The sequence below is a fragment of the Schistocerca nitens genome, chromosome 8, assembly GCF_023898315.1.
Source record: "Schistocerca nitens isolate TAMUIC-IGC-003100 chromosome 8, iqSchNite1.1, whole genome shotgun sequence".
Classification (NCBI taxonomy): domain Eukaryota; kingdom Metazoa; phylum Arthropoda; class Insecta; order Orthoptera; family Acrididae; genus Schistocerca; species Schistocerca nitens.
In genome coordinates, this window is record NC_064621.1 from 424,408,770 (window position 1) to 424,425,973 (window position 17,204).

Genomic DNA, 17,204 nt, shown 5'->3' on the forward strand with positions numbered 1-17,204 from the left:
TCTGGGCAGCTCGCAAATTCAAGATAAAAAACACAAATATTAAATGCATAGAACTGAGCATACGAGATGTGTAACAGTATCAGTTAATTACAAGCTGCTTTAAAGGAACACTTAATATTATACAGTTACAGCTAGTGGGTGTAAGACAGTGTGAGATGAGGACTGGGAAAGATACAGTTAATCATGGTTACTTGGGCCCAGTTTTTACATATTTGTGATACGTGATTTTGTAAAACCATAATTATAAAAGCCTGGTACTTCTAACTGCATTATTCCTAATCTGAAACTTTTATACATACTATTTGTGATAGTTACTACCTTGACAGCATTTCACGATTAAATAATAAATTGAAAGGAAACGAAATTGGGCTCAAGTAGCCTAAGCGCTAAAATAATGAATTGGTATAGTTATGAAAGAAATTTCATAACCTAACTGACTAAAGACATTGTCTTTGATTGTTGGAACAGAAAATAAGCCCCTCTTGACAAGTTTTGGAGGGTTAATATTGTACTTAATATCGCATCATCTATAATGCAGAATGTCTTTTTCTTCAGGTAACTTCCAGAACTTTTTTGTTTGCTTCATACACTCGACGACAGCTCCGTTGTCGTCTCCGCTTGACAGCACTAAGAAATTCAGTCTTCTGCCATTAAATGATTACAAAGTTTTCTTCTTCCAATGTCTGTTTAAGAGGACTTTCTTGTGAACCACTGTCTTCCTTTTTCTACCCCGCATTTTGCATTGCCCATCTTAGCTTGTTCATCTTTAGGCATACTGGTAGACGACAAATCAAGGTCACTCAGTTCATATGCTTCATCCTTACTGTTGAAAAAATTACATGCACTTTCTCCTGACGATTGTATGCTGAAGTCATTATCATCTTCTGATGTTGACTCAGTATCATTTTATGGTGGACTTGCTGATTTTGGAAAAGATCTCCTGTTTGTCTTTGGGACATTGTGCCTCATGGTGATAGCTTTTACGCATTTTTCCAGTTGGTCATCTGCAAAACCATAGCACTTCCAATTCCCTTGCAATCTTCTGTATTTGGACGGCATAGTCAGTCTTAAACCCTTAAAGAAAAAAACTAAATAGTTTCAGACGTTTACAATAGCTTGTCACCATCTGTACCAGGTGTTTTATTTTGATTTAAAAGGAGAACATACGTATATAAAGGTTACCTATACCCAAGCCGATCGTGAGTTCAGGTAGCCCTTGCATTTCGTTGTCAGTACACAAGTATACACTTGGGTGAATAACTTTTTAAATATGATTTATAATCAAACAATTACGTAGAAATCACGTAAAGTACTGTTCAAGAAATAATAGTGTGCAATTACTGCATTCAGAAAGTTGATTCTTCGCACTTTGCAGGAAGTAAGACACATGTGTTATATCAATAACACAACCTCCACTAAATTCTAGCACCAGCTCGTGCAACTACGTGGAGTATAGTAGAGTACGCTGAGTGCTGCTACCTCGTGGAAGAACTAAAAACTGCGTCGAATATTTCAGTACATCGCTACCAGGAACGGATTAGATCACTTTAAAGGTAGGGGTCCCAGTAACCCTGATTTACAGTACCAAATCAATGTTCTCTCTCCTGAACTACCCACCACTTCCCAAACTCCGCTTTGAGGGGTGACTCAGTGCTACTGACAATGACAGGAATGTGCAATTGCATTTTTTCCTATAAAGAAAGATGAAACAAACAGAAACTTTTCTGTCACGCCGTACAAAAACGCGTATTACGGTGCACTAGGCTGGTACTAAAAGCAAACGATCTCCCTCCATTGGTTAGCTTCGATCGTGTCATGTCTGGTGGTGTCTACGATACTCCGTTAATTCTGAAAACTGAAGGAAAAACAACGAACTTTCTCATGTGTCCATGGTAGCTCTTTTTTAATGTGCAGAGAGCAAGGAAAACTTCACACTCAAATACCCACAGGGTATCTGTGCGGCAGCTAGCACCGCCGAATCTATTGCAGGTGATTAGCACCAGAACCTCAAAGAAATATCATTCCGGGAAACAGGACGTACCGGTGAACACTGGTTATCTATCAGTAGGCTGCTGCTGCCTGCTTATGAGACACTGGAAGAGCTTCCTGGCGACTAAATGGTACACTGCGGTCCAACCCAGACTCACAGTCTCCTATGAGACATCGAGTAACGTTACACTCCCAGAAAAAATACCAAGCTCACGTAATAACTTACTGAGTGATCGTGACAGAGCTAAAACAAAGATCGTGAAGCGATATGTGACACTCATGATACTGTATTTTTGTAAATTGTGAAAGTGTCGCAGTATTAGCTCTCTTGACTGCATCTCGGTCATGATTTTTCGGGTCTGGGTAATTGAAGATCTCGTCGGGATGGCGATGGGATGGTAACACTTCAGATAAAAAAATTTGCATTTGTCACGACATATTCATTGCCTTGAAGGTTATGCTTTTCTAGGTCTCTATCAGCGATATCATTTCATATATTGCATGGTCATTGATTTAATCCTATCTGATGGAAGCCTTTGTGGATAAGAGAAATGCTATACGTAGCCATGCCTCATATGTATGTGTCTTACCCTTATATGCAAATCTTTCATCCAAATCCACGGTTATTGAAACGTTATGAACCCCTTTACCGCAGTGGATACGTTAGAGTTCTGCTGGTACATTTGTTCATGGCGTGAATTTTCGGTTCAGGAAGATGAACCTTGTAATTTACAACCCCTTAGACCAATAACGAACGTTCCCGGCCTCAACATTGTCTTCCATTGACTTCATACGTTCATTTAGTTACAACCATCTGTTGTAATTACTAAAACGGATTTACGTGAAGCGTTCTGCAGAATATTTTCTGAACATTGACAGATCAAATGGCGCCGGGTTGTAAGATGCCGTAACAACTTTTAAATGTAAGCTATATAGTTCGTTCATCAAATATGTATCAAATCATCATTAAATCATATTAATATAGTACGCTTTTCAACATAGTAAGCATTCTGTTATATACTTATAAATAATTTTGATAGAAACTTTGATAGCGTCTCTGATTTTATACCGAATATTTTTTGATTCGTCCCATGAACGGGAGTTTGCAATGGAGGGAATAACCTAAAAGGTTTATCACGCCACTTTTTGGCAGCATTTAATACTTACGTAAGTGAACTATATAAATCTAAAGGAAATAGTAATAACGTAAGGCTGTTTCTGGTATGTCTAAAGCAGGATATATGTGCAAATGTCCCCACCTTTAGCTCTTGCAAATGTCAACAAGGCATCTAGTCTCTCCAGGATCATGGGCATTGAAACAGTATAAAGACATTTTGCCCTAAGTGAGTCATAATAATTATTTAAATATTAATAATCACTATTAAAGATCACATATAATTCAAATGCAACCTGATATTGTAATAATGACATTGTCCCTTATCTTTTAAAGACAAAGTAATTATTATAGATGGCTGGCTCTGAGCACTATGGGACTTAACATCTGTGGTCATCAGTCCCCTAGAACTTAGAACTACTTAAACCTAACTAACCTAAGGACATCACACACATCCATGCCCGAGGCAGGATTCGAACCTGCGACCGTAGCAGTCGCGCGGTTCCGGACTGAGCGCCTAGAACCGCGAGACCACCGCGGCTGGCTATTATAGATGATAGCGGTAAATACACTCACTGAAATTGGGATTAATGTAGGATTTTATCCGCATGTTCATTGTTACTGTATATATCAAGTGATATTTTCACAGATCCGAGCAACGAACCAAGCATGCAAACTTAGGATTCATCAATTTCCATTGAGACAAATTAAAACTGTTCTTTTTCTACGGCAAGGTGAGTTACGATAATCGCCGTACCTTTTATTTATCTAAGCCTAGATCTATAATCGCAAGCCGCTTCAGTGACTACTTCAGCCAGATAGATTTTGCCTTCGTGGGCATTTAGAAAGCTTTATGTTGGAGAATAGAATATGTAGCTCTACTGTTAACGGAACGTACTCTATCGGTATATCAGTACTAAACCTCTCTGTGATGCATACCACCTCTCTCATAGTGTCTGCAGTGTAGTTTGTTCAGCATCTTCATAACGCTCTCGCTCCGACCTAACAACCCTGTGTCAAAATCAGCTGCCCTTCGTTGGATCTTCGCACTTTTTTCTATTAATCCAACCAGGTGGGTGTCCTATACTGAGGAGCAAGGCTCAAAAAGCGTTCGAAGAGGTGTTTTGTAAGCCCCTTTCCTCTCGCGTGAATTACATGTCCTTAAGATTCTTCAAATATAAGCACTGTTTGGTATCGGTTTTTAGACACTTTATTTTTGGATGGTAAAACCACTTTTGACTATCGCGGATTTTCTTCGGTTTTCAGTGTTCTGTTACCGATAGCGCAACAGAACAGTAGTGGACTCATTCACCTATTTGTGCATAATGTGTTTCATCTGTACACATTCAGGGTCATCTGACAGTTTCTCTGATACTACTCTCACACATACAGTGGAGGAACCTCTGTATGTAGTGTTCGTAAGCGGTGGGAAGAATCATGTTGACAGTAAAATTAAAGCTAGCCCAGAAGGTCTGCTAAAATAAAGAATCAAGAATATTTCAGGGACATGGCCGTTAAAAGAATGAAACCCTCGCTCTGTTGAGGTAGTAATCTTCATTTCTTACGACACTCTCATTTGTTTATTTCAAAGCTCTCTGCCTAATGATCCTCCACTAGTTGGAAGGTTATGAGTTTACAACATGTGCTCAGAGTATCCTACAAAGTGAACTTACGGACGCAGCATGTCACGTAACTTCTACATCTATGTCTACATTATATACAAACTTCGCATGGAACCGTATGGTGCATGGCGGAGGATAGCTTGTAACTCTACTAGTCGTTTACTTTCCTATTCCACCAGTGGGAAATAGAGCGAGGGACTTACGACTGTCTATATGCCTCCATCCGAGTCTTAATTTCTCTTATCTTCGTGTTCCATACATGAAATGTACTTTGTCGTTCTCAGTCAGCTTCAGATGCCACTTGTATAATTTTTCGCAGGAGTGTTTCGCAAAAAAAAAACGTCATCTTCCCTCCATAGATTAGCATTGGAGTTCACGAAACATTTCCGTAATAATGGCGTGTTGAACGTTCCTACCAGCCCGCCCCTCAAATACTTTTGGCGCTGCCATAGGTGAAACGGATATCAACTGCGTTTTTTTGAAATGGAACCCCCATTTTTGATTACATATTCGTGTAGTACGTAAAGAAATATGAATGTTTTAGTTGGACCATTGTTTCGCTTTGTGACAGATGGCACTGTAATAGTCACAAACGTATAAGTACGTGGTATCATGTAACATTCTGCCAGTGTGGGCTGTATTTTCTTCGTGATACATTACCCGTGTTAAAATTGACCGTTAACCAATTGCGGAAAACGTCGATATCGTGTTGCTGTATGGCTATTGTCATCAAAATGCCTAGAGCGTGTACTATGTATGCTGATCGGTATCCTGGATGACATCATGCAAGTGTCCGGACCGTTCGTCGGATAGTTACGTTATTTAAGGAAACAGGAATTGTTCAGCCACATATGAAACGTCAACCACGACCTGCAACAAATGATGATGCCCAAGTAGGTGTTTTAGCTGCTGCACATTTCATGACAGGTAGATTGGTCGTCGGAGCACCGTACCTTGGCCCGAACGTTCATCGGATCTGACGTCCACGGATTTCTTTTTGTGGGGAAAGTTGAAGGATATTTGCTATCGTGATCCACCGACAACGCCTGACAACATGCGTCAGTGCACTGTCAATGCTTGTGCAAACACAACGGAAGGCGAACTACTCGCTGTTGAGAGGAATTTCGTTACACGTATTGCCAAATGCATTGAGGTTGACGGACATAATTTTGAGTATTTATTGCATTATTGTGGTATTTACAGGTAATCTCTTTGTAACAGCATGCGTTCTCAGAAATGATAAGTTCACAAAGGTACATGTATCACATTGGAACAACCGGAATAAAATGTTCAAACGTACCTATGTTTTGTATTTTAATTTGGAAAACCTACCTGTTACCAACTGTTCGTCTAAAATTGTGAGCCACATGTTTGTGACTGTTACAGCGCCGTCTATCACAAAGCGAAAAATGTGGTCCTACTAACACATTCATATTTCTTTACGTACTAAACGAATATGTAATAAAAATGGGGGTTCCTATTTAAAAAAAAGCGCATTTGATATCCGTTTGACCTATGGCAACGCCATCTAGCGGGCAAGCCTAAGCGTCATCTGGTTTCCTCCTTCAAGCTAGACATGTTTCGTTCTTTTTAGTTTATTCGTTTGACTCTAATTTCGTGAGATATTTGGCCCGGTCACGATCAATGGACCACCCAGCACGAATTACACTTTCCTAATATTATCCCAGTAAAGCAAGGTCGACAATTCGCATTCTCTAGTACCGTCCTTACGTACGTGTTTCATTTCATGTCGCTTTCCAGTGCGTCCCTTAGATATTTAACCGATATGACTGTGTCGAACAGCACACTACCAAAATTTTATTCCGACGTGACCTGAGAGCGCTGGTTTCCGCAGCGCTGCGGCGAGGACGTCTTGTTTACGTCCCGTCCGCGCGGTCGCGAGTGCCCGTAGTTGTTTACTACTGCGTTGTCACTAAAATGGCTCAAATGGCTCTGAGCACTATGGGACTCAACTGCTGAGGTCATTAGTCCCCTAGAACTTAGAACTAGTTAAACCGAACTAACCTAAGGACATTACAAACATCCATGCCCGAGGCAGGATTCGAACCTGCGACCGTAGCGGTCCTGCGGTTCCAGACTGCAGCGCCTTTAACAGCACGGCCACTTCGGCCGGCTGCGTTGTCACTAGTTTAGAGTCCATCACTAAAGACGCAACATGGCTCATTGATACAGACAAACCACCATCAAGATCAGTTTTCTACCCGATCATGCACGACCGCGAGCTTTTGAAGTGGGACGTTTACTACGTGACGACGTTAAACTTGACCCGCGAGACATAATTGGTATCCATCTATCTATCACGAGCACTGTTGTCTATGTCAAGTTAGTAAGTGACGAGGTGTGCAACAGAATCGTTGCGCGCACATGCGAACGATCTTAAATTCAACATTCTGATGGCCATATTGGGGCGGTCTCCAACGATCAAGCGGGGCTTGGCCTCCGTACGATACGGGTCTTCGAATTCCCTTTCGAAGTACCACCGGACGTAGTCACCGGGGCTTTCCAGCCCTACGGCAGAGTGATCAGCCATATGGCCGAAAATTGGACCACCTTTACAACGTACCCCGTTCTTACCGGGGTACGACAGATCAAAATTGAACTGACCAAACATGTACCGTCATATCTTGTCATCTGTGGATGTAGGGCGATCATTATGTATGACGGTCAGCCACGCACTTGCTCTGGTTGTGGCCAAGATGGGCACGTCCGGTCGGATTGTCTCCGACGACGGCTTACTCAAACCCGACAGGTGAATCTATGACTCCTTCTACGGTGACGACCCTTCCTCTCAATTACGCCGAAGTTGCATGGGCAGCAACCCTTTCCGACGCGGACCACATTAGTCCGATAGTCGCCCCCGATAGCGAGACCATGATGGATTCTGCAGTACAGGATCCGGCGTCTACAACGGCGCCCCCACCTGAAGATAATCACCGACAGACCTTGCAAGAAGGCGTGGATGCCAGGATGGACATTGACCCACGGGATGTGCCGACAGCGGCTTTTCTTCCAGACACCGGAGCAGCTGAAGAAATCAACCCACATTAAGATACTGAAAAACACGGCCGTAAACAGCGTTCCCCGCGAAAACACAAGAGACGGCGGCGTGCTCCATCGGACGAGTGTTTGCAGCGATCGTCTGACATGGACTGTGGACACTCCGACGACGGTACCGGCGGTACAGAGGCCGCTGTAACATCAAACTCAACAGCCGTGGTGACGGCTTCAGCCCCTCCGACGCCACAAAATAGCAGGATCATAAGCAGACAGCCGCTGCCGATTCCCAGCCAGTAGAACCGATGGAGTCAGCACCGAGTGCCGCAGCAGCCACTAACAGCCACCAACAGCCGATGGTATTTCATGACGACTGGACGGACAACTGTGAGGAAAACCCCACCAGTCTTGGTCCTTTTCCGCCATCAGATATAGTGACGAGACAGCCTTACAAGGGTATTGATGGCCAACACGGGTGCTATGGATAGACCTGAAACTTATCGCGTTGCAACTATCAACATCAACACTCTACGGACGCGCGCTAAGTTATCCTTGCTTCAGGATATGTTGGACGCTGCTTCCATCGGTATAACCCTTCTCCAGGATGTGTATGTCGACGACTTCCCACGCATGTACGGTGACGATACTTGCGTCTCTCCATCTTCCCCTACAGGCAGCGGTGTCGCTGTACTTCTTCGGGAAGGGATAGTGGCGGACGATATCCTGTTTCTGCTTTGGGCAAGATGAATGGTACTCACAGTACTGGGTGTCCGCCTTATCAATACGCACCTTCCGGGACGGACAAACGTCGCGAGCGTTCACGATTCTTTGCGGAAGACGTCGCGCCGCTCTTCCAAGGCCGCCACGACCATCTGGTGTTTGGAGGTGACTACAATTGCGTACTGGCGCCCAGAGACCAACTACAACGACATAATCCGTACCAGGAACTGAAGACGCTAATTCGAGACCTGCAGAGGTGGACACTTGGGAACATCTTCACGGCCACCGACCGGGATTCACACACTTCACGAGTCACTCTTCCAGTCGTATCGACCGGATTTATGTCTCATGCTGTCTCGCCGCTGGAACACAGGATACGGAACTGTGGCCTGCAGCCTTCTCGGACCACTCAACTTACATCTGTGCCGTCACCCTGCGGCGGCAACAAGTGTGGAGAAGCCGCAGCCCGTGGAAATTAAACATCGCTCACTTGTCGTACCGCTGGTGGTTGGACTGCGCCAAACCTTCACTGAGGCGAACGTTGATAACCTACGGTCGCGACCACGCTACTTGGCGTAGACATACACTCGACTTTTACTTCAGGGTACTGCGCGACTGCGATGCTATGGCGCCGTCTCCGGAACGACAAACGGCAGTCCACCGTGCAATGTCAGGATACTTCCTTCGAGTAACGCCGAATCATATCGACCCCAAGACTATCTTATTTTCGGATGAGTTGTATTACCCACGCACTAAAACTAAATGCAATGACGTGGCTTCGTGGACATGCAGTGCATTACTTGTTTCAAGACGGCACTAAGGACACTTTAGACTTTTGGAACTATTTGCAGGAACAACATTGCAAGCTCCTCCGTAACCCTAAGTATAGACAATATTTTTCCAGTTATTTGTAGAGTGCGTTCCACGACCCTCCACGTAGCTGGAATATCACGGGTAAGAGAAGCTAACATTACAAGACGATGATAGAACACTACATGGTACAACGTGGGATCTACCTTGGCCGTTACGAGAAGTCATACCTGGATGATACAGCAGATGGAGAGTTTCGTCGTGAACCCTCAAACTCTGTAGCAGTACTTGTCCCATTTCCTATTTTTTTCCCCGGTGCGAAAAAGGCTTCGCAGTTTTTGTTTCCCATCCGGTGCAAGATGTAGCACTGGTTAATGGTGGTATGGATTCCACCCTTCATTTTTGTTTCACGGTTTCCTTAGCCCCGCACTTTTCTCTCTTACTTTATGCCTTTTTATACAACTATTAGCATGTTTTTAGTTATGTGCGTCCCCAACTCGACGCAACGAGTAAACTTACTACTTTTCAGTTCCTTACTGTTAAAAAAAAGTGAATAAAAATAAAAAAAATAAAAATAAATAAATGAATAAATAAACTAAAAAATTCAGAATAATACACCAATTGCATCCTTTGTACCACATCCCCACGATGGGAGGGGGGGAGACATCGTGGCTAGGCCTCGGGTTGCGACCCCTGCCCACTTTGCCTCCGCCACCCCACTACCTGATCCATCTCAAAAAAAAAAAAAAAAAAAAAAAAATGCTTATCCTATTCATCTGTATCAACGTACAAGTTTCTACATTTAGGAAGATTTGAAATTTTGTCTTAGTCATATCGTATCCTCCTAGGGTCAACCACGACGTCACCTTGTCGTATACTACAGCATAATCAGCCAACAGTGGCCGATTATTGTTTTTCGTGTCCCTTATATGTCCTATGTACGAGAATATAAACAAGAGCGGTCCTACATTTTTCTCTGGGGCAGCCTTGACGACACGTCTCTAACGAACTCTCGACGTCTTGGACAGCGCTATGGCTCTATTACATAAGAAGTCTTCCACCCGATCAAATATCTGGCAACATATTTCACATTATCTGCCCTTCAACGACAATCTGCAGTGGGGCACTGTGTGAATCGCCTTCCGGCAACTTAGGACACAACCTACGTAACCGGTAATATGAAGTACTGACATGGTCAAACAGACAGATCTTACATGTGTGAAGCTCACAAGCATTAGTTCTAATTGTCTATTGTTCTTTGCATGCGCTGTTTCGGATTACATAGCAGTAGTGGAGATTCGGTAGGGGTGATGGCACAAATTTACGTCTTTTGCGCGAGTTCTGTTCACCAATCACGAAATATTCGTTTCCTTATCCCTATTCTTGGTCCTCAGTTCACTGGGGCACACATCTTGTGCAAGATAGGTCTAGAATTTTTCGTAAATTTCCGTGGAGGTACACCACATCGTTTCTCTGTCTGTGTGTTGTGTGTGTGTGTGTGTGTGTGTGTGTGTGTGTGTGTCTAGAGCAAACTTATGGACCTTTTCCTCACGGCTATTCCCTTCTAATATGTACAGTTTACCGAGGCGACCCGTCACTAACTTTAATCAAAGAGAATCTGTTTAACTAAATAATACTTTAAAGAAATATTAATTTTTACATTTCGTTTATGAGTGGTACAATTATAAAGAAAACACCATTTCACTGACACAAAGCTTCTCAATACCGCTCTGAATTCAGTGACTCACGTGGCTTGATTAGCATTACAAAACTGTCCTATATTACCTCTGATGTAGGGCAAATTCACACGCATTTCATTATCTAAACTTCCAAGTTTGTTTTCATACTCGGTACAATAGAAAATGCACTCTCACGCGAGTAAGTTTTACAAAACTGGAGCAAAAACCAGTGCTCCTTTATTTATGTGAGAATTACCTTGCTGAATAGAAATCCAGAAGTTACAAAAATCTGATTCCTGGTTCTTATGTTTTGAAGTGCAGCGATTCTTTAGCTCTGCCAGTGCCTCTTTCTCAACCATTTGAAGCTCACAAGCACTGGAAAGCGCGAAAAGATGAACAGACAGAGAGTATCAATCTACAAGAGAGATACCTAGAGCATCAGAAGAAAGACAATGGAAGTTACATTCAAAGAATAGTTGAATTCGGCATACTGGTCACTTGTTTAATACGTGATGTCTCATTACACTGATGGAAGAGAAGAATGGTTAGTATTATTTCATCATAAGATTTTAATTTGTTTTTTGCTCTGAACTTACTAGTCTCGCGACACCCTTGATAGTACTACTGAACACCTCTGGTTGTCGAGACGTCTAGTCTGGAAAGCTCTGGTGTAGGGGAACGCGTAACCCACGGTGTTTTACCCTTGCAGTCATCATTATGAATACGTGTGGACAGCCTGCAAGCTCTGTGGCAGCTATCGTGTACCGGAGTTGAGAGTGGTCGCGCCTGCCCACAGGTTCCGGGGCGCCGCTGGAGGAGTCTGCGTTCTGCGCGATGCTGATGCACAACCTGCCGGCCGGCTACCCGCTGTGCGAACTCAGCAGCGTCTTCTTCTTCGTGCTGCCCATGACGGTGATGCTGGTGCTCTACACGCGCATGGCGCGCGTCATCTGGCGGCCGCGAGCCGTGCCCCGCGGTTCCGTGCGCAAGGACCACAACCGCAAGCCCATCGTGCGCATGCTCGGTAACTCCACAACTATTCACTCATTCATCTGTGTTCCTACTAGAATTGCAAAACTACCGTAGGCTATCGTAGACTACCCTATGTAAGTACAGACTATGGTAGGTTTCCTTTTAGCTTTGGTCAGTTAATGTCGTATCCATGCTACCTGTACGTTGGGTGTGTTACATATCTATTTGGCGTTATCACATAAAGATCGCTTTCGTTACTTATGCTTTGTCTTACTAGAGTCCTCTAAAAACCAGAAGTGGTGAGCCATCTAGAAACTGAATAAGGATATATAAAGTTCCTTTACACTTGTGGAACATTTTTGTTCCAAATAATACACAGTTTTAATCTGTCAGTAAGTTTGATATCATCGCACACTCCGCTAGACAGTATAAAATCTCATTCTGGAAACATCCCTCAGGCTGTGGCAAAGCCATGTCCCCGCAATATCATTTCTTCCACGAGTGCTATTTCTGCAATATCCGCAGGAGAGCTTCTGTGAAGTCTGGAAGGGAGGACACGGTGTACTGGCGGAAGTAAAGTTGTGAGGACGGATCGTGGGTCCTGCTAGTGTTGCTCAGTTGATAGACCACTTCCCCACGAAAGGCAAAAGTCTCGAGTTCGAGTCTCGGCCGGCACACATTTTCAATCTGCCAGAAAGATTCAATCCTCCTCCTGTTATTTAAGAATAAATAGCATTTATAAAAAAAACTGAAATTGTCATTGTTTTAGTGGAAAATTTTTGGAGCTGATGAATGTTATGGTAATTAGTAACTAGGCGGACTGAGCACAGTTGCAGAAAATTTTCCGACGTTTCCCATTTTTAATAAAAATGTATAAAATAAACAATAGAAATAAAAAGTAAAAATCGATGTCGAATTGACAGAAGAAGAATTTCATTTTTTATGTATCTTTTAGGTAGTCCTAAAATAGGACTAAGAAATTTTTATATGTTTTTGTTGTAATTATTGGTTGGAGAAAGAGATTAAAGTTGTAAATAATAAAAATTAATTTACTGAGCACACATACCCTAAAGATGAATAAAATAAATTTATTCAGGGGTGCAAAATTTCACCCCTGAATAACTTGGCAAACTAGCCTACAATATAAATAAATGATTTTAACAATTATTCATTAAACTTTTATAAACTTAAGGCATTGTATAAAAATTTTCTAGAGCAACTCTTTATCATACTGAAATGGGCATTCTTTTTGAAGTTGTTGCCGACCAGATTTTTAGAATCTGCATCTATGATTGTACTGACACGTTTAGCTGTTTCATATTGTCCTGAAAATTACAAAAAAGTGCAAACATGATGCAGTCTAAGACTCCTTTAGCTATTGCTAATCTATATAAAAATGCTATTAGAAATTCTCAGTTATTATTCTGTGTTGTGCAACATATATCAAATTTTTCTTGCCGATCACTTCTATATAGGCAACTGTATCTTTCGGAATTTTGTCATTAAAAGTGGCACACAGTTTCATTGTTGCTTTTTGTGTAGTTAAAACAATTATTCGTCGAGCCATATTTATGACAGAGACAGGATAATATTCAGGTAAATCGAATGGACTCACATAAACATCGCCATTCAATTGTGTGTTTTCGTAAAGTCACGAAATGCATCGTAAGCCTTGAGATAATTACTTGCTGGAGTTAGATTCCATGCCTCGTGAGGAAAACTTCATTTCTTCATTTTTCCTTTTTGTCTGAAAAAAAAACAAAGTTGAAACGAAGCATTTCAAACACTATCGAGTTATAGTATATATGGGATATCCAACTCAAAATTTCTCTTCTCATCTGATCCAACAATTTCTTTCTATCATGGCTCAAAGAAAGACATGGGAATTTTTGGGTGTTTTAGTGTCTTTTATTTCAATTCTGGCGTCATTTTTATCAGCAAATCAAAGAATTGTATCTCCCACAGTTGGACTCCAAGTAAAAATTACTGTTAAATCTCCTTCCCACATGACTTCTTTATAATCTTTGAAAAAACTGCCCAATAATTCTAATGGATAAAACATCTGAATTTTCTCTTTCTTAATTTACCAGTGTTAACCATATGTCCTTCGACAGCTAACTCTTCAGTTAGAGATAAAATCAATCGAATAAGGGCATTGAAGAAGTGAAAGGATAATCGATTCTAGATGAAATATTGTTTAATTTTGTAATTGTGATAACTTCAAACAGTTTTGCTAAATAATTCTCAATTAATTATTTATTGGATTTGGAGTCATAAATTGGATAATATGTACCATCAGCTCGAATAATACTAATGTTCATTTAAAACAGAGTTTAATGAGGATAACCTAACCATCTCTGATATTTACATTAATCTCATTGTTTTTGTCATGAGATTTAAATTATTTTTAGTCTTCCCATTCACAGGGAATGAGTAGAATTGATAGCTCTTGATTTTTTCAAACATAACTGACTCACCAACTAACTAACTAACTAACTGGCTGACTGACTGACCAACTAACTGACTGAACTATCTGGCTGACTAACTGAATAAGTGCCTGACAGACTGACTAATTGACTGACTGATCAACAAAAAAACAATTGCTTAATGTTTTTTCTTCTCTAATAAATGTATGAAATATATTGTCTGGAGGTTGTGAAAAGAGCCAGACGAATTAGAAAGATAAAGGAACAATTAAAGGGGAGTTTATAAAATGGAAGAAACAACAAAGAACAGAATATGAAAAATATTAAAACTTGATCAACCTGTTATTGATGTAATCAAAAAAATTAAATAAGCAATCATGGGCTTAGGTGATAATGTGTGGAACGCTTATCGAAGAAAATAGTGAGAATAAAACTAAATAGTTCCTTATAATCGCTATACCACAGAATTTAACGACATACCACCAATTAAACAAGATTACACATTAAGTGAATCAGAAATATAGAAGTTTTTGAGAAAATATGAAGAAGAAAAAGGAGCTGTCAAGAAAATAGAGGACAGTGATGCTAACAATTAAACATAAGTTAAAGACTGCTAGAATATATAAACCATATTGAAGACTAAGTTTCTGGTTGAAGACCTGTTGATGCCTTTAAATATATAGGAAGATTATCAGTAACATTTCGAAGAGATAAATTAACAGTTCGTGAAAAGACATATGAAGGAATCGATGGTTTAGTGAATCTTTTATTTAAAAAACATTTTACTGTAGATGATGTGGATGAGAGATTCGATTTAGTTGATTTATCAAATTATTTTCGTATATTCTATAATACATGTGCATTGTACTCTGAAAATAACCGAAATAGAGTCTGAGTGAGTGGAGGAGTCAAATATAAAGGTTTGGTAAAAGAAATTGTTAATGACTGTTTACCAAAGTTAAGAAGACTAACTATAGATACTTCAGATTATTCACAATTAAGTTTGTCTGAGAAAACAGAATGCCGTCTGAAGATTGCTTCAACAGTCGTTGGTGAAGGTTTAATTTAAAAATATGCAGAAAAACCAGTTGAATATGTCTGGATGAATGATGTCCATCAATTAATTGATAAATTAACTGTAAGCCATGGAGAAGAATTGGCTGAAAATAAAAACAATCACAATCAAAATGTTGGCATAGCAAAGATGTTAACAAATAAATTTAAAGATTTGATAATCAATAATCGATAATCCATGTTTAATTATATTTTTTGATACTCTTTGTCAGACGCTTTGAAAGACTGAAAAACACGGAAAAGGTTTAGTCAATTTGGCTTTAAATAATTTGCCAATGCCAGAGATGCACTTATGAGGCTACTTATACTCTGGACCTTTCTTTAAACTTGAAGAAAGGAAAGCAATTGGTGATCCTGGAATAAATAAATTATATGAGCTTCCAAACAACACGAAATCGCTTATCAAGATCATAAACATTTAGGATCTAGACACCAAGTTGATAAAGAACTTCAGTTAGCTGCAAAAGAAATGATGCACACAAGTGACACTTCATTAGGAGATAAAGTAGCAGCGACTGCAGTTTTATAAATCATGTATGAAAAGAAAAAATTTGGAATGGGATTACGTGTGGATGATATGGATGGGGAATGTGAAACAGTGTTTAGCAGTTACAATTCTTATTCTAAAGCCAATGGATTATCATGTTTTATTTCAGTGTATTCAACATTATCAAATATCACCTTTTCTTTATTAGTTTATAAATCTTCAATTTGTTCTTATAAATTTGTAAACCATTAGGAAATATAAATGGGAGGAAAATGTGCCCTTTACGACGTAATGGAAATTCAACTATTTTTATCAGTGAATCTGGTTACATTCGTGGGACACTGATGAAAAAATAATCTACAGTATAAAGCTAACGATATTGCAGAAATTCCAGAGGGTATATATTTGCCTTCTGCAAATCTTAGATCTTGTAGATCTACTCAACAACAAGATTACATACAACAATAAACAAATGTTGATGATTATGGATGAAAAGGATAATCCATGGTTTAAAGGAAAAGACATTGCAGAAACTCCAGAATATAAAGACACTGATAAAGCAATTAGAAATAATGTAGATGTTGAAGATAAGACAAAATATGTAGATATTTTGGGGCCTTAGTAAAAACGAAAAACAGACAATATTTATCAATGAATCTGATATATTTTCGGGGGTGAAAGAATTCATCTCTGAAAATGTGACCAATTTTGTCACCTTCAGATCTACTAAATAGAGTCGATTATAGATCTAGCTAGCTACTCAAAAACAAGCTTACATACAAAACAAAAGGAAGATTTCATGGTAATTGATAAAGATAATAATCTGTGGTTTAAAGCTAAAGAAGCTGTTGAAATTTTAGTCTCAGAACCCACAAACAGCTATTAGAAATTATGTTAGAGAAAAACATCACATAAATTATGAAAATTTACAGGTGACCAATTTGATCCCATTAAGAGGTAGGAAGAAATCATCAATTTTAATTACTGACTACCAACAGCTAAAGCAGTCTTTGACTGTGACTAGTCTCACACACCACACGAAACTCAGTCCTGAAGAGTTGTCATTGCGCCAGTATCGTCTAATTGCTAGACAGTTATTTTGAACAACAAGTGTTAGTAACAGCTGTACTATGATTTTCACATGTAGTTCACCATGATTCAATAACATAAATGTAAATATACTATAGGATAAATATCTCAATAAATGGAAGTGCTCAAGAAGTGTAGAAAATGCAAAATTGAAAAGCTTGTTGATAATTTTTATCCATATTTGTACACAAAGGATGAATATTCAAA

At 40.2% G+C, this 17,204-nt stretch overlaps 1 protein-coding gene across 1 annotated transcript in view; it reads left to right on the plus strand.

The window, feature by feature from the left end:
- LOC126198962 (neuropeptides capa receptor-like) overlaps nt 1-17,204 on the plus strand; it is a gene marked incomplete at its 3' end in the record, with an annotated part of 1,187,493 nt that overhangs the window by 1,101,425 nt on the left and 68,864 nt on the right. Inside the window, exon 5 of the mRNA XM_049935612.1 lies at nt 11,746-11,973. Within this exon, the coding sequence (XP_049791569.1) occupies nt 11,746-11,973 (228 nt within the window). The remainder of the gene's footprint in view (nt 1-11,745; nt 11,974-17,204) is intronic.